The following is a 24,600-nucleotide window of genomic DNA, read 5'->3' as shown; positions in this document are numbered from 1 at the left end:
ATTATTTTAAGTACTACATTAGGCATGATCAGAACTGATTAAAAAAAGCAAGTGGAAAACGATAGGATACACACTTTAGTGGAGGGACTTGAAAGCAAAGGCATCTGGTCTTGTAGTGGTGGTTGGTTTGCTTATTAACATTTCAGAGAATGGCTGGCTGTCTGAAGTGTTAAAAAAAGGATTTCCTATCTATTAGAGCTTAATAGATAGAGAGGAGGAGATGACAGGGCCGGGTTTAAAGTGGCTGGTGGATACACTCATTTAGCCGGCCCATACTACGGGCTACGCTAATTTAACCAGAATTGGGGATCCATACGGACCAAAGTTTAAAAGACTCATTGACAGATTTCCAATTAGTATCCTGAAAGAAATCCTCCAAGATTGCCACATGCAGACAGGAAAATGAGGTTTAACTTTTTGTTTCACAGTGAGGAGGTGGTTGGAGGTGGCTGAAGTGTTGAAGTTTCTCATCAGAATCTGGTTGCAGAAGGAAAGACTGGAATGGTTAGTGCTGTGGACAGTCTGTGAGAAATGACTGACTGACCTGACGGGGTTGCTGGTCAAGGACACACGCAGGGACTCCAGGCAGTTGAGCAGTTTGTCTTCAGAGATGCCTGAGCGCAGCTCGTGCACGTACTCCTGTGACGAGAGCGTACACTCGTGCTTGCTGTTCCTCAGTCCACCCTGTGGGAACAAGACACATTAAGGGATCAGCCACTGCACCGCTGTGCTTTACACCCTGCTAGGCCTGTCACACGTTAATTACAACATCTGTATTAGACTTGATCATCGCTGGAGTCCATGAGCCTCCTAAGAAAGCTCTCTCTGCTGCTACTTGCAATCTCTGACTTCAAACGGCTTCTAGAAGATATGTTTTTCATCATTATTTTGACAATAAATGAGCAAAAGCATTGGAATCCTCATCATTTGTAAAGAGGCAGAAAATAGTAGGAGGGGGAAGTAGTTACCAACACCTGATTTTTGGAAGAGGCAGCACCCCTGTGCTCCCAGCTGTATCCCAGTTTCCAGCAGGTGAGAATGATTACTAACACTCCATAACTGCAGACTCACTTCCTCCCTAAATCAGCAGACTGCCCACCCACAGCACTGACTGACACGGTGCTACCAGCTAGACTAGTCAGCAGGAGCTGCCTCATGCTAATTCTACACACACACAGAGTAATTGGAAATGCTCCCACACACAATATGCACCCACAGCACTGACTGACACGGTGCTACCAGCTAGACTAGTCAGCAGGAGCTGCCTCATGCTAATTCTACACACACAGAGTAATTGGAAATGCTCCCACACACAATATAAAAACAGCAGCATAAAAGTGCTTATTAAAATACTATATTTTTGTGCTGATATGGTATTGTTGAGATTCAGGAGTTGGGCACTCAATGGCTATTTTCACAATAGCAGCAGAATACAGCTATCGGTCATGTTGGGGAGCTATAACTACAGTTTTCCCCTGCCATTGTATTAGGGGGGCGGCCCACCCCCCTTGAAGGTCAAGTTAATTTACATTTTTTTTTAACTTTTATTTTCTCTATAGTGCCAGATCACAACAGAAGTCATTTAAAGTTACCTTTTCTATAGAACAGGTCTATGCCTTGTTCTTTTATTAAACAAACTAAACAGCCTTATGTTATTTATCTTATTTACACGATGGCATGTCATTTCTGTCTCTAATTTACATGGTCGAGCTCTCTGGATCGCGCACAGCGGAGTTCTGCCCCGATGCACGCTCACACACAAGTGAGCACACTCCCACTAGTATTTGTAAATATTAAGCCGCAAAACGACTATTTAAATATGAATTCTGTGTGTTAATGAATGGCTCAGACTCGCGGTTTTGTTTACTACTCGTACTGAAGCGCGCGACGCTTCCGGTGATATTAACGTCTGCCATCTCACTAATGAGGACATAAATACATGAATATGAAATGTATGTATACAGAAATACATCTCCAGAACTGCTCAGAGAGTCACTTAATGAGCATTTTACCATTTAATTTGAGTAAAACTATCCTCATATCACATACACACAGAAATGTAAAGCTATTCACGGCAACCCGTCAAAATAAAAGTTTGGTTTTACTTGAAGACATTGCGGCAGAAATATATTACTGTTGTTCAGTAATGTACGTAATACTACTACTAAAATTATTAAAACCTTATTTTTAAGGAATAATCATACAATATTTCTTCAATATTTTAATTGTAATATTAAATCCCATTTATTTTCCCAAAAAATAAAATGTGTTTAATTTTCATTATTTAAAAGATAAACATACAATATTTCTTCAATATTTTGTTTGTAATATTAAATCCCCTTTATTTTCCAAAAAAATAAAAATAATTTTCATTATTTAAAAGAGAAATTAAATGAATGTTTTATGCCTTAAAAAATGTAAATACTCAACACAGAATTTCTGAGTGGAAAAAATCGTAAGGCTATTGTAAGAATAATTGAAACTTGTTTTTATGCTTTCAAATAATTAGACATGCTAAAACAGAATATGGTAACAATAAAACATAAGGTTGGAACAAATTAAAGATTTCATAGGACCCTAAACATGTAATGTGTTAAAATTTTAATAAATTGATGTTAAATTAAGTTTCATGATTTTAATTAATTAGACATGCTTTTTGATTAATACAATTTAATTTAACCATTAAAAAGGAGTCCGGAAAAAAAAGCCCCCAAAGCCGTAAACCTAGGGGAAACACTACTTACTATATCTCAATTTACTTCTGAAGGGTTCTGTAGCCTAGAGCGTTTTTTTCGATATGTCATTAGAACTACCTTTGCTTAGTTCTAGGCTTAAGGGATTCACTATAGCTGGAGGTACTGATCAAGCTAACAAACTGTGCTATAGCTGAATGCTAGTGTTGTGGGGTGCTAAAAAAAATAAGGGTTTAAGTTTGTTTTGGGGTTTTGTGAGATGCCTGAGGCATTTCTGTGACTATATTGCTAACCCACCTTGGCCCCACAAACCACCAGCTCCTGTGTGGCAGGTTGGATGATTATATTTGTTGTTCGAGTCCAGAAAAATTAAAACGGAAAAAATGGACCCCCCCCCCCAACCATGTTATATAAACAAAGTAACTTTGTTGCTGCTGTTAACTCAGACAAGCTGTACAGAACATCCCATATGAATTAACTGCATGCTTTTGTGAAATGTGCTCATAACATGGTAAAAATTGACCAACGGCAATAATGTGCACATACAGTAGGTTCAAATGAACTGTGACACTGCAAGCCTTTTTTTTTATTAAAAACTTATTAAAAACTAATGAATTGATTTAAAACTGCAGAGACTATTAATCAGAATCCAATCAAATGTTTCACACAGTAAACTGAAAAAAGAAATTCTCATTTGAAAGCGGTTGCAAACATCATTATCACTGTAAGTAAACACAACTGTTCCTAAAATTTCTAAAAAGCATTCCCTATTACTTTAACCTCTTCAGTTACTATTCATTTTAGAACAACCAGAATTAATATGTAAATGAAATTACATTAATTTGGTAACATTATTTACCGAAACCACACAAAAACAAAGCAAAACAAAAGAAACAAATAAATAAATATTCAATAAAATATTTCAAAATTTATTAAAATTTTATATTTATTTAGCATATAGATGACATTTCTCAAAACTACTATGAGAAGGGAATGACTTACTCTCCATAAATGTGTTTGATCCACTCATGTATGTTGCTGTATGCACAGGACACAGGTCATTCCCTGACTGTGTGCACATCTCATACACTGCTGTAATACATGCTCTACCCACAATCCCTCACTTATGAGTAAACCTTTGCACATACAAATGCTACATGTTTTATTTGGCTTATTCCTTTACTTTGTGATTCAGCTGTTTGTTTGTACAGATAAAAGCCTTTAAACAAGCACAGGCGTATAAAAAACATCATTATGAACAGGAAACAGATAAAATACTAAGAATAAATCTATTTAGTGACGGTGGGATGTCTTACCATCCCCTTCTACCTATATAACTAGGCCTAGGTGGATTTATTCATGACGCTCGCGCATACCAAAATCAATTTCTGAGCAAGCTGCCAAGTTCGTGGGTTTTTGTGACTACTTTCTTTACTCTCATGCATTAGACAGACAGAGTGAAGATTGTCAATCTGTTACCTCCACTGCACCCCTTGGGCAAAAGAATCGAAAGTGTGCCATGGTTTCCACTTTTTATATACCACATTATTCTTATTCTTGTCATTTTACTCAGGTTTATTTCATTTTTATATATTTTTTTTTTCACAGTTGTGTTCTCTCTTATCCAAGTCATCCATGTGTTTCTTTTTCTTTTGAAGCTGTTTTCCATCTGTATGTTCTGAAAACAACAACCTGCCAAACGAGGCAGAGGAAAAAGAAGGCGGCGGCGGCGGAGCACAGGGTGGGCTGTCAAAGTCACCCGTGTAGACGGAGGGATGAATTAATGCAGACAGAGAAGTATGTAGGGTAGTATGGAGTGAGTATTAGTGGTTTCTTCCCCTGTACGAATGTGCTTTAATGTCATCTTCCCAGGATGTGGCTTCCCCAGCAGGCAAGCTGCACTAATAGGCAGTCTTGGAGGAATAAACAGGGCATCTTTGTGACGGAGTCCCATTTCTCCATGGTTTCCACTTTTTATATACCACATTATTCTTATTCTTGTCATTTTACTCAGGTTTATTTCATTTTTATATTTTTTTTTTCACAGTTGTGTTCTCTCTTATCCAAGTCATCCATTTGTTTCTTTTTCTTTTGAAGCTGTTTTCCATCTGTATGTTCTGAAAACAACAACCTGCCAAACGAGGCAGAGGAAAAAGAAGGCGGCGGCGGCGGAGCACAGGGTGGGCTGTCAAAGTCACCCGTGTAGACGGAGGGATGAATTAATGCAGACAGAGAAGTATGTAGGGTAGTATGGAGTGAGTATTAGTGGTTTCTTCCCCTGTACGAATGTGCTTTAATGTCATCTTCCCAGGATGTGGCTTCCCCAGCAGGCAAGCTGCACTAATAGGCAGTCTTGGAGGAATAAACAGGGCATCTTTGTGACGGAGTCCCATTTCTGCTCTGTCGAGGCGTAGTGAAGAAACTCCAACACGGGCGGCAGCGCTGGTTTATATAACAACAGGAAAATAAATGAGCCATTACTATAGGCAAGTAGGGGGTTGCAATGGGGAGACACTGTACGTGTTGAGTCTGCAGAACATGTAAACATAGCCGACAGCGCAGTGATTTACTCTGGTGCGATCAGCAGGTGTTAGTAAGCAGTTGGTCAAACGTAGGCGGTGGTTTAGAACGACATGACGGGTTGTTGTTGCAATAAAAGCAGCCTTGATGTTGACTGGCAGCTGTGAATCTGCACTGACCTTGTGTATCCTGGTACCATCATTTGTGTGAATATGATGTTCAAAAAAAAAGATATGCTCTGCAGAGTTCTTGCATGCTTCCTTAAAAAAAAGTGAGATCTAACTACTCTTTAAATTGATGCAAACTCACTTAGTCCATTTTCACTCACTCACGCTCTCTCTCTCTCTCTCTCTCTCTCTCTCTCTCTCTCTCTCTCTCTCTCGGAGGATAAAAATTACTCTTTTTCCCCAAACACATCTGAGGCGCTCAGGTTGAAGCGATTCGGCTCTTTCTTCTCAGGCAGGGCCTCATACTTGAATTTGTTTTGATCTGAATCCAACTAAAGATCACTCGGTTCATCTGCATCTATAGTTCAGATGAGGGATTCCAAGGGACCAGATATGACTGGTGTGCTTATACTGCCTGATAGAAGTAATGCTGTGTGTGTACGAGAGAGGTTATTACTTCTCTCATTACTGTCTCTAGTAACTGTAGTTGCCCCAGGCTCTTTCCAGACCTGCTGCAGACAGCTATCGCAGATTCACTGAACCACAGGCAGAGCTGCTCTCTGTCTCAATATGAGAGGAACCATAGGATGGCTGCACAACTATGACTATCTTTATATTATTCAGAATATCCTTGGGTTGGAAAAGCAAAGGCACTTGTAACTTTTCTGTTCTGTATAACACGTTCTTCTCATTCATATTAAGGGTTTGTGCAAATCCCTAATAAAAAGTATAATACTTTGGCACACTACTCATCCCCGATGCACCATATTCTTGCTTTTTTTTTTCCATCTTATGGCTGATAACCGATTTAGTTATTAAATTAATATAATATTATATATTATTAATATCATAATTTTGTCTATAACAATAAAAACTCAAATCAAGTGTTTTAAATGCTGCAAGTAAATGTATGCATCAACAGAAAGCACAGTATATTTGCCAAAGATTAAATTTAATAGTTATGAATGTTGTCATTTTCAAAAATGACCTTTAAGTGTGATTGATATGATGGCAAAGGTAATCTAAATTAGAAAAATATATATGCATATATACAAACAGGTTCACACTGAGAAAATGTAAAATTAAAATTTGACATTAACATTATAAAACTTAAACAAATGATTTAATATAATATATTATTGTTAAATATATATTTGAATAAAACACTAATGTAATATCTATATTATACCTAAAAAAAATAGAGTAAATGAGTATGCATAATTAAATAACCAACACAGACTATTTTAGAGATAGCAATGGCCTAGCAATTTCCCAGAACACTTAGCAACCACATGGTAAAGGTCCTGCCCGAGCACAATGCCCTATAACATCAACAACACCATTCTAAAATGTAGTGTCAATACACTGACACACAAAATCCCTGGGATTATGAGTATTACAAGCAGATTAAGTTTGCTACAAAAATTACATGATGAAAAGCAGGGGCGAAAGTGCTCTCTGCATTTCTTTCCTTGCCAAAAACAGGCAGAATCCTCAATCTAACCCACTCTAGAAAGAAAGACTTTCACTATCCATTGACCTTTACCACTGGAAACCAAAGACAGGCCATAATATGCTGCTTAATGACCCTGGCCAGCTCAATCCGTTGGGATGATATCAACATTACACCAGACCACACTAATCATGCAGACAGCCACATCCACTAGTTCACTGTAATAGGGTTTCTGCTGTTGGCTGAAGAGAACATGGGGGAATGGTCTGTGTGCTGGCACACAGCACATAGAAAGAGAGAAAAAGAGAGACAGAGATAAGGAGGAGAGACCGACCAGCAGATTGGTTGAGTGCTGGAGAGATAAAGAGAAGAAAAACAGATAGACTTGGAAAGGAAGGGAGAGACAGGAGAGAGAATCAGAGCTCGGTGAAAAGACCAATACAGTCCCTTTGACCAAGCCCAAAGTGTTCATCTCCGAGTCTTATTGAATCCTTATTTGTCATTAACAGCATTTCCTGCCAGAAACAATAGTGCAGGGAACAAGTGCATTACTCCAGTGGGCCGGTCAATTTCACTTTGGTACAGGGACACAGGCTGGCTATGAGTGTGTGTATGTGTGTGTGTGTGTGTGTGTGTGTGTGTGTGTGTTTCTTCCTGACTGTGATACGGCCTTGGCACGATCTAATGTGAGAGAGTGCAACTATCGCAAAAGGGCCCGCTGCGTTTCTCTGCACCTATGCATCCTACACCCATTGATAATGAGACCGCAGCAAACTGACAGGCTGCATGGGGACCAGCCACTGTTTACTATAAGGGGGACATTGACACATTGACAGTTTTTTCAGGATTATCTGATTAATAGAAAGTTCAAAAGAATTTATTTGAAGTAGAATATTTTTGTAACACTGCTAATCTACTGTTCTTTCCTATTTCTATGGAAACAGCCCTTTTTTGCAATGACTTCCTAAATGATGTCATTATCCAGCTCTGTGTGCACAGGATGCTCCAGAGTAATCTGGGTCCAGATCTGGATCTAGATCGGCAGATGTGCATCTGTTTGCAGTCAGATATGCGCAGAGAGAGCATGATTACGAGCTGATGGAGAAATGCGATAGCAGTGCGTCACACGTTGTGGATGTAATTTATCTCTGCGTGAGGTCACCGCAGCGGAATAATTCTGTTAAATTACGGTTCGTAAGAGAGTGTCACTTTAATAGGGAGTAAAAAGATAACCTGCTGCCGATACCCTCATGACTCTATCTCTTCCACACTTCGCATGACCTTGTCGAATATCTCAGTGACAGCAGTAAGGGACCATCAGAGTAAGAGAAGCGGTTATCATCAGCGTGCCCCCATGAGCATGACCGTCAGGCGCACACACAACAACAGGATGTGACTTAACTCAAACAGCAAAAAACTACTACAGCAAAACTCCATGGAGAGAGCCGATATGCACACTATGAAACAGCGGGACCTTGAAATAATCTTTTGTGCATTCAATGTCTTGTGTGAATTAAATTCTATTAATATTCGGAGCCCTCCATAAACACCCAAAATGATTGGTGATAATGGGGTTTTTAATTACCTCTTCTTTGTACATGATTAATGAAAATTACTGGAGTGCCCCACTGATCTTTTTGAAAAATAATACAGATATAATTGTTGCAATTAGTACACATGAAGCCATATCAAAGCCAAGTGGTTGCAAATGTTTTATTCCATAATATACTGCTCATTAGTGCATGACTGACAGCTTTACAGAGGGGGAGCCAGCACCTTCTCCATAGGAAAACAACCAAACCTACAAAACAGGAGCTCACAAGGAAAACACACACACATAAACAAAAAAGCATCCCACTCTCTGAAGTTTCCAGTCTCTCTGGTCTGAAAGGTCAGCTGAAAGCTGAATCAGTCGAGATACACGGACAATAGCACCCATAGAAAGACCCTGAGGACATCCCCTGCTACTCAGTGATAAGTCTTTTGATGTGTCCAGGGTGCAGCACTCACTGGGTTATTTCCCATCAAGACATGCAGCATTGCACTTTCTCTCTTCTTAAGAACACACAGGAGTGGCATCTCACTGGGAACGCAGTCTACGTTGTCGTAAAGGAGAAGAGCCACCCTGCTTACGGAATAGCTAACTACTCACTTATCACCTCAGGAATCATGGGCAGATGTTGAGATATTTAAGGGAACGTTCTGTGTTCAAAACAAATTAAGCACTACCACAGCATCTGCAATATGCTTTGTTTGACTCACCCCTAAGACAAATACGTAAAAAAAAATGCAATACAAATGTGTTTTTTTAACTACAGTGTGTATTGTGAACAACCACTCAGTACGTACATGCATCATTTCATGACAGGTATCACAAAACTTTTTTGTTTTAACTATGCATAAAAATAATTAGTTTATAAGAGTTGAATTACCAAAAAAAGACATAAGAGTTCATAAGAGTCATTTAATCAAGAATCGAACTATGCTGGACACACTGTATATTTATAATTCACTAAAAAGGACCAGTTCATAATAGTTATTTGTTCATGACTCAGAATACACTGATCAGGCTGTATGCTTTTTTTTTTTTTTCACTAAAATGAACAGGTTCATTAGAGTCATTTGCTTATTAATCGGACTGCGCTAGTCTCACTATATAACTTCTGATTTACTAAAAATAACTGGTTCATAGGGGTCATCTGTTCATGAATCACACTATGCCAGTTGCTCTGCATGCTTCTGATTTACTAAAAAGAACCAGTTTGTAAAAGGTCATGAATCAGACTACACTGGTTATGCTGTTAGTTTCTGATTAACTTTCTTGTAATGTGCTTTATATTGAATGTCTAAAGGACAAGGTATTGCACTGGAATAAAGGTTAAAATACATATGATTTAAAAGAACAGCAACAAGATCTAAATATCATAAATAAATGTAAAGATATGAGCTCCATATTTCTGCTCTTAAACCCTCTGGAATGCCACAGACTTTCACTCTAAGTGCATCACAGTAAATGTGATTTTTGTTTGTTTACTCGTTTAAACTCCAGAACAAGATAACATGACACAGATACTGCAAATTTCTGTTGAACCTGGAATATACTCCTTTAAATGCATCTGCTTCTGAGCTCGTCATGCAGCGTTTCACCCGGTCACAACCACTTAGCTGACTCAACACTACCAGTGTGTTGTGTCACATTAAAATGGAAACCATGCAACGGCAAATCACTTCACATCCTCCACCTGCACATTACAGCACTGATGCTCACTCCGTTTAAAGCATACTGTACAGCACAGGCAGGTGAGTAAGACCTAGATAAAAACAATGCAAAAGCACAGCACTTACAAAACTATCTGAATCACAATTCTCTGTTCAAGGGGAAAGACAGGTCTCAGGCATGAAGCCAAGTTATTTGAGGATGGCAAACAAAGTAACGGCTATGTGTTGATTAAAGAAGGATCCCTGAAAGGCTTCATGCAACAGCAGGTGGCACAGCATGATGAGATTACAGCATTAAAAGCTTTTCTCCCATCATTTAAATGCAAACACAGATTCTAATACCCTGTACATTGTTTAATAGGCCCTTATTCACCAAGGCTTCAGGGACCAAGACGGGCAGAACGCAGAAGAACGGTAGGTCAAAGAAGGATGGCTGACCCAAGGCTACCCAAGGGTCAGCAAAGGTCTGGTCAGAAAAAAAGCAAAGAGTTATTATTGACTGGAATGTCGTGAACATAGCAATTTAGTCAAATTGTACGCTGTAAGATTCTATAGAATGACCTTGTGCTTTTTCAAATAACAGGAAGCAAATTATGCAGGAAAATAATTGGCAAAAGATTATAATGTTTCAGATATCAGAGTATGCATTAACCTCTGTACTGCAGTCCTCAATAAACTGATTTAACATTCTCACAACTTATTGATTTAAGGGCTTTTTTTCTTTTTCTTAGCCTACCGGTCAAATAAATGCTTTTCAAAGCAACAGAACAGAGGCCAAAATGACATGGTCAGCCTGGTGTTTTTTTTTTTGTTTTTTGTTTTTTATAGATAAAAGCTGAAACGTCCAAATACAAAGTCCACTGCTGTCAAAAGCAAAGCCTTCAAGTGCACATGAGCACTAAACACTTTTATTTTACATACAAGAAGAAAAAGCCCTTGACAGCCTTGTGGTTGCTCAATTTAGCAGGACTTTAAAATAGAGCCCGACCGATATATATATATGAGCCTGTCGCTGATATATCGGCATCAGCGAATATGCCGCCGATATAAACATTTTATTTTACAGAACATACAACGCAGATTAAATGCTTCTGAATGGTGCAATTACTTAGTTTGTCCAGCAGAGCACACGTACAATGATTCTAATTCTTAGTTTTGCATGATGATATGATGAATGGATGGCTCATTTTTAACAGCAGATTCAGTGACATTAAAGACTAGAGCTGATCTACGCATCACGGCATGCGTCTGTGGCGCATTAAAGCCTGTGTTACGGCCACCGAAGCTGATCGCGGCCATTCAGTCAATGCTGGTGTTTATACCGGCTGTGCCGTGGCCCAGAACTCATGCTTATCACATCGGTCACATCACATCGCGCTCGCGTCCGGTTTAGAATATAACCCATTATAATCAGTGATGTTGTCTACACTGGATGCGGCGCTACATGACACGACAAATCCCCGACAGTAAACTGATGTCTTGTCCTATTTATGATGTACTGACACAAAGTTCAAATGTCCTGTAGACAGACTCAATCTGTTGTGTTGTGACGCGGTGCGACAACTGTCCGGTGTAGACACGGCTCACTGTTCCGCCACCAAGCAAGCGGGCCCGTTAACTCCTGGTCTGTACGCGCTGTCTGTGGAATAGGAATTGGTCTTTTCCTGCACTCAAACCTGCCAATCTAAAGCATGATCTAAAGGAAACGCTGTACGGCGTGCGGTGGTGGCATGAGTCTGTTGAATGGTGATTTAACACTATGTTGTCACCTAGTTGGAGAGACTCAATGCTAAGTAAATAAACAACAATGTCCCCATCTTTTACTCTCACAATGAGCTTATCATATTCGTTTGCTACATTAGTAGGGCCCTATGATTTTCCGCGATGCAGAAAACATGGACGGAATCGCGGAATCCAGTCATAAAAACGGAATTTACTGTATAACGAGGAATTTCATGGAATTTGACTTATTTTTGATGAATAAATAAAAAACAGGTCAGTACACTTAAATCAAATCGTGATATAGACTAGTGTCTGTGAACATTAAACTGCAAAAAACTATTTTAAATTTAAATACGAATGTTCTGCATGTTCATTTGATTACCAGAAAATATACAACACAGAATTTGTGAAAAAAAAAATATTATTTATATATTGTTTATAATATTAATATAATAATATTAATTATTATTATTTATTCATTTTAGATGTTTACATTTGGAAAAGCTGTGCTTCCTGCATAAACCTGCCCCTGTTGGTTTGGCAGTAGCTTGCTTGCCCTACACAGTTACCTTGTTTAATTTCTTAATTCAAGTTATATATATTTTGTTCTATTTGTGTTATTTAAGTTATTTATAATAAGTGAAGTGAAGTTTACTGTAAAGTTCACTGATGTCAGACTCATTTTGAATAATCAAGTGTATTGTTAAATTGTTAAATACCCTGCATCCACTATATTGGCCTGTTTGTCACATCATTATAAGTGTTTGATCACCACATTTGAGTTATCATTGCAAAAAATGTGTTTATGTATATATATTCTGTTTATGTGGGCTATATACTGTATTCTATATACAGTACCAGTCAAAAGTTTGGACACACGAATGGGAAGTGTGTCCAAACTTTTGACTATACTGTACTATAATATAGCCTACACAAAGAATATCGGCCGATATATCGGTATCGGTCTTGTTTTACACCTTAATATCGGTATCGGCATCGGCCCCCAAAAAACCCATATCGGTCTGGCTCTACTTTAAAAACACATGATCATTGTCTCGTCCATCGTTTGATCCTGACAAGGACACACACACACAACACAGATTCCTGCCATACAACTGCACCTGCAAAGGCACTTGTTCAGCTGTTTGCTCAGAGTAGCACAAAATAATCTATAATTCCCAGGGTTTCAAACTGAATTTAAATCCACAATAACTAGATTGCTTTCTACTGAAACAAAACAATTAGTCAGGAAGTTATTTTCAACACCCAAAATGTAGGGATGTACAAAATAAATATAAATATCCGTCAAGTCAAGTGTGGACAATATATATCATAAATTCATCAGCATTTATTGGTAGACACCAAAAACACAAAACATTTATTAACATTTAAATTTTAGCAAATCTCAAAATAAATATATTCCATACTGCACATTATATTTTGATGTCAGATTTCACTAGTATCCAAAATGGCTAATTTAATAGTTTTTATTGCTTTTTTTAATTTATGCAAAGTAGTGTAGAACTTTATTGATTTATTGAATATTGATCAATTTATTGATTTATATTGTGAATCTTTACCAAAATGTGTTGTACACGGGTTATGCTGAAGGCTGGAAAAAAGTAAAGTTATAAATATGCATGTCTTAAAAAATTTTAAAAATAATAATAATAAAACTAATAATAATAATAATTCAAAAACAAATTGCAATAAACTAAATTTACATTTCCTATCTACAGCCAAAATAACTACATCAGTTACCTCAACTGGGTATCAAGAACAAATAGTTTCTTACATTTTTATTTGGAGGTGGTAAACCGTTATTGTGTGAGTCATTCTAGCACATTCTCTTAAAGATCTGATTGTATGAGACATCTGCGGAACAGAAAGTGCAGTGGGTCTTGAGTGCAGATTATTGAAGGAGATACCCTTCACTGAAGATTTTTTGGAAGTTTTGAAAGTCAAGTCCAGTGTGGACAAAGTCAGGCTGGAGTTTGTACTGTAGATGAGATTAGACCATTTCCAACCTCCCTCTTAAGATGAGGCAGAGGATGAGGGGGAGGAAAGCAAGTTAGAAACATTTCACCCCATGCAAAATGGATTTTGAGGAAAACTACAGCTTTTATTTTATTTTTTTAATCCAAAAATATGAAGCTATCAATAAAACATTACTGAAGCCACCTCTCAGTGCAACTCTGAAATTCATGGAAAGATGAGAGTACAAAACCAACCTGTTCCAAACAACTTGAGGCTGTTTACTGATAAATAAAATAAACTTCCGGAGATGAGGGCTGCCTCAATAAGCATGGCAAATAAATACATTCATAAAAGATTTGGACATCAAAGACAGGTCTCAAAAAAAGAGACTTTTCTTTAAACACATTACGTTGAAATGAAAATAAAATATTGTCGCACTGTAAAAATGGTTTTAAGAGAATAGCTTCAAAATAAAATATTGCTTTAACTTATGCAAAGAACTGACATTGTTTTTCCTTCACTGTATTACATTCTTAAAATGTTCTAATTTTACAGTGAAAAACAAGCTCTCATATAGCAGTTAGCTGTGGTTGAGCAAGTCTGAGGCAGGGAGTTTTTTTTTTCCCTTCTTCGTTTTCACTAATCATGTCCAGCTCTCAGTGGCTGAGCGGTTCTGTGAATGTTTTAAGCTCATAAACAAGCTTTCATGCATTTTAATCAACCTTGTCAATTAGGAACTAATTAATACCTAATAGGAGGCACGTCTGTCACTTTGAGGATAAGAGAGACTCTACGAGTCACTGTCTAACTATTACCTCACTGAGACAAAGGAAAAGCAGGAAACTGAGTCAACCCCGCCAAAAACCATACAACAATATTTCTAAATGTCTGTTATTGCCTATCCTGCATCTTGATGCAAGAAAACAGCATTAAGATAATGTTAGAAGCTCTGCCACCCATCATAAAGCTTACGAAAAAAAGCAAAGCAAAGACTAAAGACAGTCTGTCTGCTGAGAAAAATCACTGCAGTTCTACTCGGCTACGCATTACACATCAAAGAGTACTAGCATTCAGGGGATGCTTGTGAGATGAAGATGTGCTGTAAATTACAGACTCAATCAGCTGATTTCAAATATAAGCAGGCTTGTGGATGCAGTTTTAAATGTTTACAAAAGCAATTCACTGATGTCAAAGTACAGAGACAGTCCAGGATATCTGAAGTTGTTTTAAACATTTAACCATATGCCTCTTCAGAAGCCAACATTTCCTTAAAAGAAAAATCAAAGTACAGTTCCACAGTACACTTCACTGTCTTTCATTATATGGACCAAAAAGAAAAAAGAAAAAAAAAAGAAAAAAAAAGTAAATTACCTTATTTAAGCCCTATTTGGACGGTAATTGTGTCTCAGGAGGACATAAGGGATTTTCACCATTTACAGAGGGTAGTTGGTGATTTTAATGTCGTCCGAATTCAGGATGTCGGTGTTTTTCTCTCACCACCCGCTAAAAATCCCCAGCCGAATTACCTACTGTTAAAAAAAACCTAACTATCGTTTTTGAACACTGAAATGCACAGTACGGTTGCACTTTGCGGTAATTTGTATCAGAAAAGTGGCATCTAGTAGTCATTCATATTATGCATTATTGTTATTATTATTAATTATTATTATTATTAATAAACCATTTAATAATGAGCCTTTAATTGCCTACATAGCCTAATAAGCACTCCAGCGCACACATAAAGCTTGCCACAGCGCTCCGGCAGAAGTAATGATTATTAATGTGTCAGGGAAAAACAGTTAAGTAGGCTGCATTAATGTTTTAATAATTTATTGATAAACTAGTGCTTTCTTTGTTTTCGGCTTAAGAGATGAAGTCGGCGACACTGACTCGTCATCTCTGCAGTAGTGGATGCGCCTGTATGTTTCTGAGCACGACAATTATCATGTAACTGACTACACAAGACACGCAGTTCCGGGTTCATAGGATTACAAACTCAGACGTCCACTGCAAATTTATCTTCATCCAAAAGCATGTGTTTAATCACTGAGAAGCTATGGCGATTTATTTTTTACAGACGTCTCCATGAGAAACAATTACCGTCCGAATAGGGCTTTAGTCTGTGTAAAGAAAATCATACAGGTTTTAAACAACATAAGGGTCAGTCAATTTGACAATTTTCTTTTTGAGTTAATTTGACAAAAATATGACAAAAAAGATATTATGTGAATGTACAAGTTTTAAAATGTTTTTTGTTAAACGTTAAAATCAATATGTAAAAAGTTTCAATACTTGGTTTCATTTTGAACATCAACTAAAAGGTAATTTTCATCTACTAAAATTTAGTTCGTTTCTCTGACTAAAATGGATTTAGTCAGTGTGCAGTTTGTTTGCTTTTTTTCATTTCTCAAAGGATATTTTTGTGAAGGAGACTAGCTGAGATACCAAGACACCCGAGAAAACCACCCAAACTGGGCGGAAATTCTGAATTAGTGCACAAAGGGCTGGCATGAATGTGTCTATTACTGCTGAATTTATCATCCATAGCAATGTGGCTTCCTGCATAGGTAGAGAAGAACCTAGACGAAAACCCAGACTAAAACTAGACGAAAATAGTCATGGATAATTCTGACTAAAATAAGACTAAAATGCTCAGACTTTTAGTTGACTGAAACTTGACTAGACTAAAAAGAGTATGAACGTAACTAAAACTAATAAAAACTAAAATGACAGCTTCACGCAAAGACTAGACTAAAACTAAAATTAAAACAGGCCGCCAAAATCAACACTAGTGTGTGTGTGTGTATATATACACATACTTATATATAAAATGTTATTTATATATGTAAACATTTACACATACAAAAATTTAAATAAAATCATTTATAATAAAATAAGACAATAAAGCTTTCATTTACATAAAAAATTTGGTAAAGACATTTACATCATTACAAAAAAAAAACTTTTCTGTTGAAACATTCCATTTTAAATTAATAAAATATTAAGCAGAAGAACCATTTTCAACATTGATAATAATAATAAATGTTTCTTGAGCATCAAATATTATGATCATGTGACAGGAGGTGAGTAAAACTGCATCAAATTTCTGTTTTGTTGGCAATAGGCGTGTAAGTGCTTGTGACTCTTTAGCTCCACCCATGCCTCCAGGAGCTCGGCTGTTTTCGGAGAGAATTGTAACGCTGTATCTTTCTTTTATAAATCTGATAAAACTGAAGATTATTCGGAGATATGAAGAATGCAATACTACTCTATAGATCATCAAGATTAACATGAGATTGGCAGAAACTGTGTGTGTGTGTGTTATTTTCCCATTTAAAAAAATCCATTAAAAAAACACCCAAACATTTGAATGCTAATGTACATATCTTTTTTTTTTTTTTAAGAAAAAAAATATTTACAAATATACAATATATACTATTTTATTTATTTGTAACTATTTTTCATAAATTTTTACTAAATTCAACGACTTCTGATTTTTTTAAAGTCAACTTTTATGTGATGAAAATCGAGTCGAAGTCGACTAGTCGCTGATGACGTAATTAATGAACAAATAAGTCTGGAGCTGTGACAAACACCTTGTGCACAGCTATGGCATATGACACAGCGCTGCCCACATGGCTATTGCTCATATAACAGCTCATTTTTATCAGTTCTTTTGTCTTTGATTCGTTATGTTTCTCACAGATTTCTGCTGGTTCTAAATCAGATACAGATAAAGTAGCACAGTAAAGATTACATTCATATGAATGCATTGGTGAGAGCGATTGCGTGTGTGAATTAATTCTACCTGGCAGCGTCTCTCTACTAGTAGTGAAGCTGTGGGATTTAGTTAAGAAATATATGCTTGAATTTAGTTATTAAGAAATATATGCTTGAACTTTTCAGTTTCTAAGCTATTTTATTGAGAAATCACAGAACAGTGTTGACAATACATTTCCACGCTGAATGATTCTGTGTACGAGCGATCTGCGCGTGATGTACGAGCTACTGTCTGTAATGTGTGTGCGTTACAGTGCAGCAGCGCATTAGATTAGAACGGCGATTAACTTACCTACCTGTACAATAAGCGGTTTAAAACGTGCATTCTCCCATTCAATTTTGAGCATCCAGTAATATAATCTCACATGTCTTGTGGAGCGCTTTCAGAGTATGCATTTATTTGTCATTTTAACAGTTTGGAAACGGAGCATAAATGTGGAAGTCCTTCAAAGATTTCTTATCCTGTTGCGCCCTCTATAGGACCAGCGACTAGTCGACGTCAAGCTTAAAGCATCATGGCAGAGCATTGAAGTCGACTAGTCGACGCAACCCCTAGTATATATGTATGTAAATGCTTATGTATACTTAATGTTTGGCTATATAAAAGGCATGCCAATAAAGCTACTAGAATCTGGACTTGAATCCACAATGCTTAGCTCTTTGTCTCACACACAAAAATCGAAGCTATGTTTACAGTCGTGTGTACAAACAACTTATATTACCACATACACAAACTAGTGACACACAAAATCTTTAAAGCCTACCTTAATTACGCCGGGTAGACGGCACTATTTATCTCGCATACCCAAAGACGGTCATGTTTGTTTGGTCTCACTACTGTTTTCCACAGAGAGAAATCAATTTAAAATGTTAAAGAGGTGTCAAGTTAGAAAAAAAAAAACACAACAGCTATTAAAGACCAGATATTCATCATCACCTCCGAGGCTCCTCAGAGGACAATGTTGACAGTGTGAGCCGCAGAGGCAGCAAACAACAGCAAGCCAAAGAGGTGGCTTTCTGCATCTCTCTAAAGGCCCAGTGTCCTAATCAGCGTTTTTGGCTTCATTCAGCCTGAGATCTGGGCAAACACAAGCTGTTTCTCCTCAACATCCGCACCATTAAATCGCTTCCACCTCACTTTTCTGTCCATTCAATAGCAGTAGAAATATCTATTCATCATAGCCACTCTTCCCGCTCCCACCTAATAACAGACGCAGAGATCTTTAACTGCCCATAAACGAAGCCTCCAAACTTCAGAAGGCCTGCATCAGCAGCCTGGCCCAGGGAGGCTCTGGCATGACTACTCCTACAAAGCAAGATTAATTAGCCTGTTGAATGGAGACTTGTCTCAGCTGTGGCAATTTGCCTGTGCTGCAGCCGGTGCCGGGCGGCTTTGGGACCTCCCGTGGATTTGCAGTGAGGTTGGGGAGTTCCAGCGGGGAACTCGTGTCGCTCTCAGCTTAGCTCGGTTCCTCAAGTAGGACACGCCGAAATAAGATGGAGGTGCTCGTTTGGAGAGGCTGAGCCACCTGGCTAAGTGAAAGCAGGTGAGACAATAACTCTTTGTTAAGGCGCTGGGTGATTTGTTAACGAATGAGACGAGGGATAAAATGAGTCGTCCACCACATCAAATCTGCAAACTGCTGTTCAATTTACTAGTGCTTTAAATAGAACGTCCATTTTAGTTGACTAAGTAAAAGTATGTCAGGGCTGGATGGAAAATAATGTTAAAAACACATTACACACATTTATCTACTACAAGATAGCGAAGAAAGGCTTGTTGCTAAGTGGGAGGGCAAATATCACCGTCTTTCTTTAGTAGTACAGCTCCGTGGGGAGTGAATTTGCACGTTTAGGTATGTGTGTGGGCTCTTTTTTACATTGGTGAGACAAAAGTGTCATAGTCTTTCATGCGGTGGCCTGCAGGTGATCTTCCACTCAGCTTCTAAGAAATGACAGGTGTGACCTTTCAACAGCCAGCACTTCTTTCCTCACCTCAAGACCATCTCCCTTTGCACCCCGAGATACTCATTGTCTCATCTCCATGCGGACTTCAGATGCAGGGATATGCACTTGCACACGGGACCCCATGCCACCTCGAGCTACACAGTGCGACTACAGGACTCGCATGAAAAATAGATCACCTAATGCCTTCAGATAGAATCATTCATCAAGGATAGAGTGAAAGATCATTGCCAGCGACCAGCCTGCTGTCCTTTGTATCATGTAAAATACTCTATACACACAAAAACCATGCCAAATTTAAGGACCACAAACCCTCTCCCACTGGTACTGAGTTTACTGGCTTTTTGTTTTCGGCTCCAATCCGAGTTGGGAAGAATCAAGAGTGGGCTTGTATTTTAACACAAAGCAATTGAGGCTCATGGGGATGGAGAGCAGGAGGAAGGCTGCTAACCCCTGAAGACGGTAGCCATGCCAACTGGAGTTGAACAACCAAAACCAGTTAACCTCAGTGGCGGCAGTCCAGGCCCACAGGTACACTAGGCAATAATGTGTCCCCATTTACCCCACCCTCTGTTGATTCTGAACCGCCACAGAGGAATTAGTTTGAGTGAGAGGCCAAAGGTTAGCTGCACTGGGGCACTATGTATAAGACGACTTTCTTAGCATTTGTTTCTCTATACAACAGTGCCTGAAATCCGCAAAGCTGCACATCACTTCATTCATTACAATTTTGCATCTTTTTTCTGACAATGTAGGGATGGACCAATACAAAAATTCTGACCGGTATGATAAGCCAATAATTATTTTGGCCTGTATTAAAATTCTATATTATTTTCTAAAAATAAATAAAAATAAAAACAAAAAAGTCAAATCAATCATTTTAATAGCTACAGTGAAATTAAGCATCACAATATTATAACATACAGCATGAATGAAATATCCATAATCAATTTACTTAAGGATTAACATTATACATATACACACTAACAATATAGACTAATACCAACAAATAAAAAAGTGCTATATTGGCAGATCAATAATGTACTGCTAGATCGATACATTTCATCTGCTTTCCTGTTAGTCTATCATGTATCGATAATAAACGACTCAAAGAGAATATTAGGAGAAATTTCAAAGCCTAAAAGTTCACTACAGCTGATTTTGTTTGGCGCCTGAAAACATGCTAATGAGGGATGTCCAGGAACACGCAAAGTCTGCCAGCAGAGACATAGTGGGTGAAAAACACAACACTTCAGAGGCTCCAATACAAACAAAACAGAGACAACTTCAGTTTTTGCCTAGACGGCTCTAATTGCCCCCCTACACAAACTGACTCAAGCTGTATGTTACTAGAGATTCATAAACCTTTGACAACACTATTGACAATAGGGATACATTGATCCCACTGGGCTTTGTTTTCTCTTCTTTGAGATTCTGTGTGGAATTTCAATTGTGTTTGTGCTATAACTACATGAAAAAAAAAAGAAAACAACAAATAGAAACAATAAACAGAGTGCCAAGGGGAGGGGGAAGTATCTGAAATATACACTACATGCTCCTCTGTATCGTAAGTTGAGCTGAAGGTACCCTAAGGGCCTTCTTTTCTCTTCACATTTACGTAATCAAACTTACAGCTTACAGTTTTTTGCTAGTCACACGCTATAAAAGTTTGGTCCACATACTGTATGCGCTAAAATACAGCCATAATATCCCACGCCACCTTCAAAACGAGGGACAAACGATTCACGGAGGTAACAACGATTGAACTGTTGACGAGGCAAACCACAATGCTTGGTTAGCTGTGATTTTCTTTGGCCCTGCACACCGTCAATCTGTCTGTTTCGTCTCCTCCTGTTGGCGTGTTTGAATTGGTTAAGCTGAGGCCGGGGACCCAGGAGTTGCGGGGGGTAAAATGCTCTGAGAGAATTGCGATTTTGTTTCAAATAAGCGGCCCTGGGAACAGAAGCTTCAAAGCTGAGTCTGACTTGACTTCTCCACTTGTGTCCTGGCATTTTTTGTGTAGTGGAATGGAAGATGTTGCGTTTGAAGGATGCTCATTTAGAGCACGTTCTCCTGGGGCGGCACGGCCTGCCGAGGTTTTCTGAGCATCTAGAGATCCAGCACAGCTTGATTCAGATCCGGAGACAATGGAGAGACACAGAAAAGGCACAGGACAAGAGGGAATACGCAAGCGTGTTCCTTTGTGCAAGCAAATGAGGGCTGGCATTTCACACTATTGTTGCTGATCTGTTTATCATTCAGTTTTCCTTTTTCCCCCTCAACCTCGCTACCCAAAACACAACTAGAGAGTGAAAGAGTGGAGGACAAAAAGTAGGATGCTCAAAATGTATGACAGGAAGTTGGCTGTAATGAAGCGAGAGCAGATGTTTGAGGGTTCCAGCAGCAGGTGAGTTCCTTTATGGCAGCGTGTGATACAGATGCACTTACGACCATGCACATCAACACAGGCTCACAAAAACTCACGGAACATGTTCTGTGTAATGGCTATAAATAATTCATCTTTTACAGGTCTGTACATGGAAATGATCTTGAGGAGAAGAAGATTACAGGTGCTTCATTCCATTACATTTGTAAACAAAACATGCTGAAGCTAGAGGACACATTTTTGGGGTCTTCATCATTTAAATCTCATTCAACATTAAAGCATATTACAGTGAAGAAAAAAGCATATCCTGAGCCGCTGAGTATCTAATTTCATTTCCTAATATATATATATTTTTTTTTTCGATGAATAGTGAAAGAAAAAAAAAACTCTTGACATTAGGCTTTTCCAGGTATTTTTCCAGGACAAGTAAAGCGGTTCATTTACTTGTCATCAAACTTAAGTCACCTATTACAAAATGTTTTAACAGTACAGACTTAGTCTCAAATATATATTTGCAAAAAGGGCAATGTATCAGGAATACCAAGTTATGACTCCTATGCAGAAAAAAAGAGATATTTTCCAGCCTGATGAATGTCAAGCTGTGGCCCCCAGAAAAAAAGATAATAATCACTACCTTTCAAAAGTTCAGGGTCAGTAAGATTTTTACATAAAATACAAAAGTAATGTAACACATTTATAAGACTCATTTAAAAAAAATAAAAAATGCTGTTATTTTGATGTCTATTCATCAAAACGTATGTTTCCAATAAATTTTTAAGCAGCACAACTGTTTTCAACATTGACAATAATAATACATTTTTCTTAAGCAACAAATTAGCGAATTCAAATTATTTATGAAGGATCACATGACACTGAAGACTGAAGTAATGACTGGAATAATGGTAATCACAGGAATAAATTAAATATTAAAATATATTAAAACTGAATACAGCTATTTTAAATTATAATATTTTAAAACAAAGGTAAAAAATGCATTTGATAAAAAAAATGCATTAAAAAAATCTTAATCCCAAATATTTTAATGGTAGTATACAGTGGTGTGAAAAAGTGTTGGTCCCCTTCCTGATTTCTTAAACCACAGTTTTAACAGGGGGGGCAAACACTTCTTCACACAGGCCCATGTAGTTTTGGATTTTGTTTTCCCTTAATAATAAAAACCTTCATTTAAAAACTGCATGTTGTGTTTACTTGTGTAATCTTTGACTAATATTTAAATTTGTTTGATGATCTGAAACATTAAAGTGTGACAAACATGCAAAAAAATAAGAAATCAGGAAGGGGCCAACACTTTTTCACACCACTGTATTTATATACAAAGACACACACACTTCCATTCAAAAGTATTAACTTGAAATTTAACGAGAATCCTGGCTTATTTAGCGTCCATAATGTGATGCAGTTCTTAACTTTTTTTGCTTCTTCAAGCAGTGTCTCCAAAAAAGATGGCAAACCAAGTTATTATATTTTGATGAAAGATTATATTCCATCGTAGTAATTGTGCACTGATTATGAATAACAATTATATCATGTTGACTTTAAATTTTGATGTGAGAACTAAGTCTCTAAACTTGCCTCCTGCCAGGGCCGGGTGTTTTATGGCTTTTCTGCACAGGCTGTGCTTCATGTACACCAAAGACTGACAAGGGCAAAGTGAAACGCAGGAGCTACCCAATGCCAACCATAAAGCCCTCTGAGCTAGAGAGCTTTACAGCTCCGGGCCGACACCCAAGACAAAATATGATTGGGGGAAAAAAGGATTTATAGTGGTCGCTGTTTGCCTTTTACCCCCAATATTTGCAAAGAGGAGAACGAATGAGGAAATTATATTACCATCGATCAATAGCCACAACACACACACAACAACCTCTCTCTCAACGTCTCTAAGACCAAGCAGATCATTGTGGACTTCAGGAGACAGAATAGAGAACACAGCCCAATCACCATCAATGGAACTCCGGTAGAGAGAGTCAAAAGTTTTAAATTTCTTGGGAGTCCACATCAGCGATGGCCTCACAGGGTCAGAACAAACCCGAGCAGTTGTGAAGAAGGCCCAACAGCGCCTCTTCTTCTAGAGACGACTGAGGAAATTTGGAATGGGCTCCAGCACCCTCAGATCATTCTACACATGCACTGTAGAGAGCATCCTGTCTGGCTCCATCACCACCTGGTTCGGAAACAGCACTGCTGCAAACAGCAAAGCACTGGTGAGAGTAATACGAACGGCCCAACACATTATTGGAGGTGAGCTTCCCTCCCCCCAGGCCATCTACAACATTCGTTGTGTGAGGAAAATCCGGAAGATAATCAAAGACCCTAGCCACCCCAGTCACAGTCTCCTCTCACTACTGCCATCAGGCAGACGCTATAAAAGCATCAGAGCCCGCACCAGTCGACTGCGGGACAGCTTCTTCCCTTAGGCCATCAGACTGCTAAACTACAAAACTGATACACTACAACTGTTACACAAATATATCATTAATATAACAATACAACACACATATCCACATTATATATACAATGTATATGCCTACCATAAGTCAATTTCCTGATGTTACCTATATTATGTTTTACGTATTGTATTGTTGGTGAAAATGGCAGTACTGTCTGTGTATATATGTATATACAGTGGGTACGGAAAGTATTCAGACCCCCTTCAATTTTTCACTCTTTGTTATATTGCAGCCATTTGCTAAAATC

At 38.1% G+C, this 24,600-nt stretch overlaps 1 protein-coding gene across 1 annotated transcript in view; it reads right to left on the bottom strand.

Moving 5' to 3' along the window:
• LOC107690091 (protein diaphanous homolog 2-like) overlaps positions 1 to 24,600 on the bottom strand; it is a 153,940-nt gene that overhangs the window by 54,138 nt on the left and 75,202 nt on the right. The window contains exon 7 of the mRNA XM_016488329.1: positions 545 to 684. Coding sequence (XP_016343815.1) covers positions 545 to 684 — 140 coding nt within the window. The remainder of the gene's footprint in view (positions 1 to 544; positions 685 to 24,600) is intronic.

The sequence above is a fragment of the Sinocyclocheilus anshuiensis genome, unplaced genomic scaffold (assembly GCF_001515605.1).
Source record: "Sinocyclocheilus anshuiensis isolate Anshui unplaced genomic scaffold, SAMN03320099.WGS_v1.1 scaffold1737, whole genome shotgun sequence".
In the NCBI taxonomy this organism is placed as follows: domain Eukaryota; kingdom Metazoa; phylum Chordata; class Actinopteri; order Cypriniformes; family Cyprinidae; genus Sinocyclocheilus; species Sinocyclocheilus anshuiensis.
Note: the sequence above shows the minus strand (reverse complement) of the source record. Positions and strands in the feature narration are given on the sequence as shown.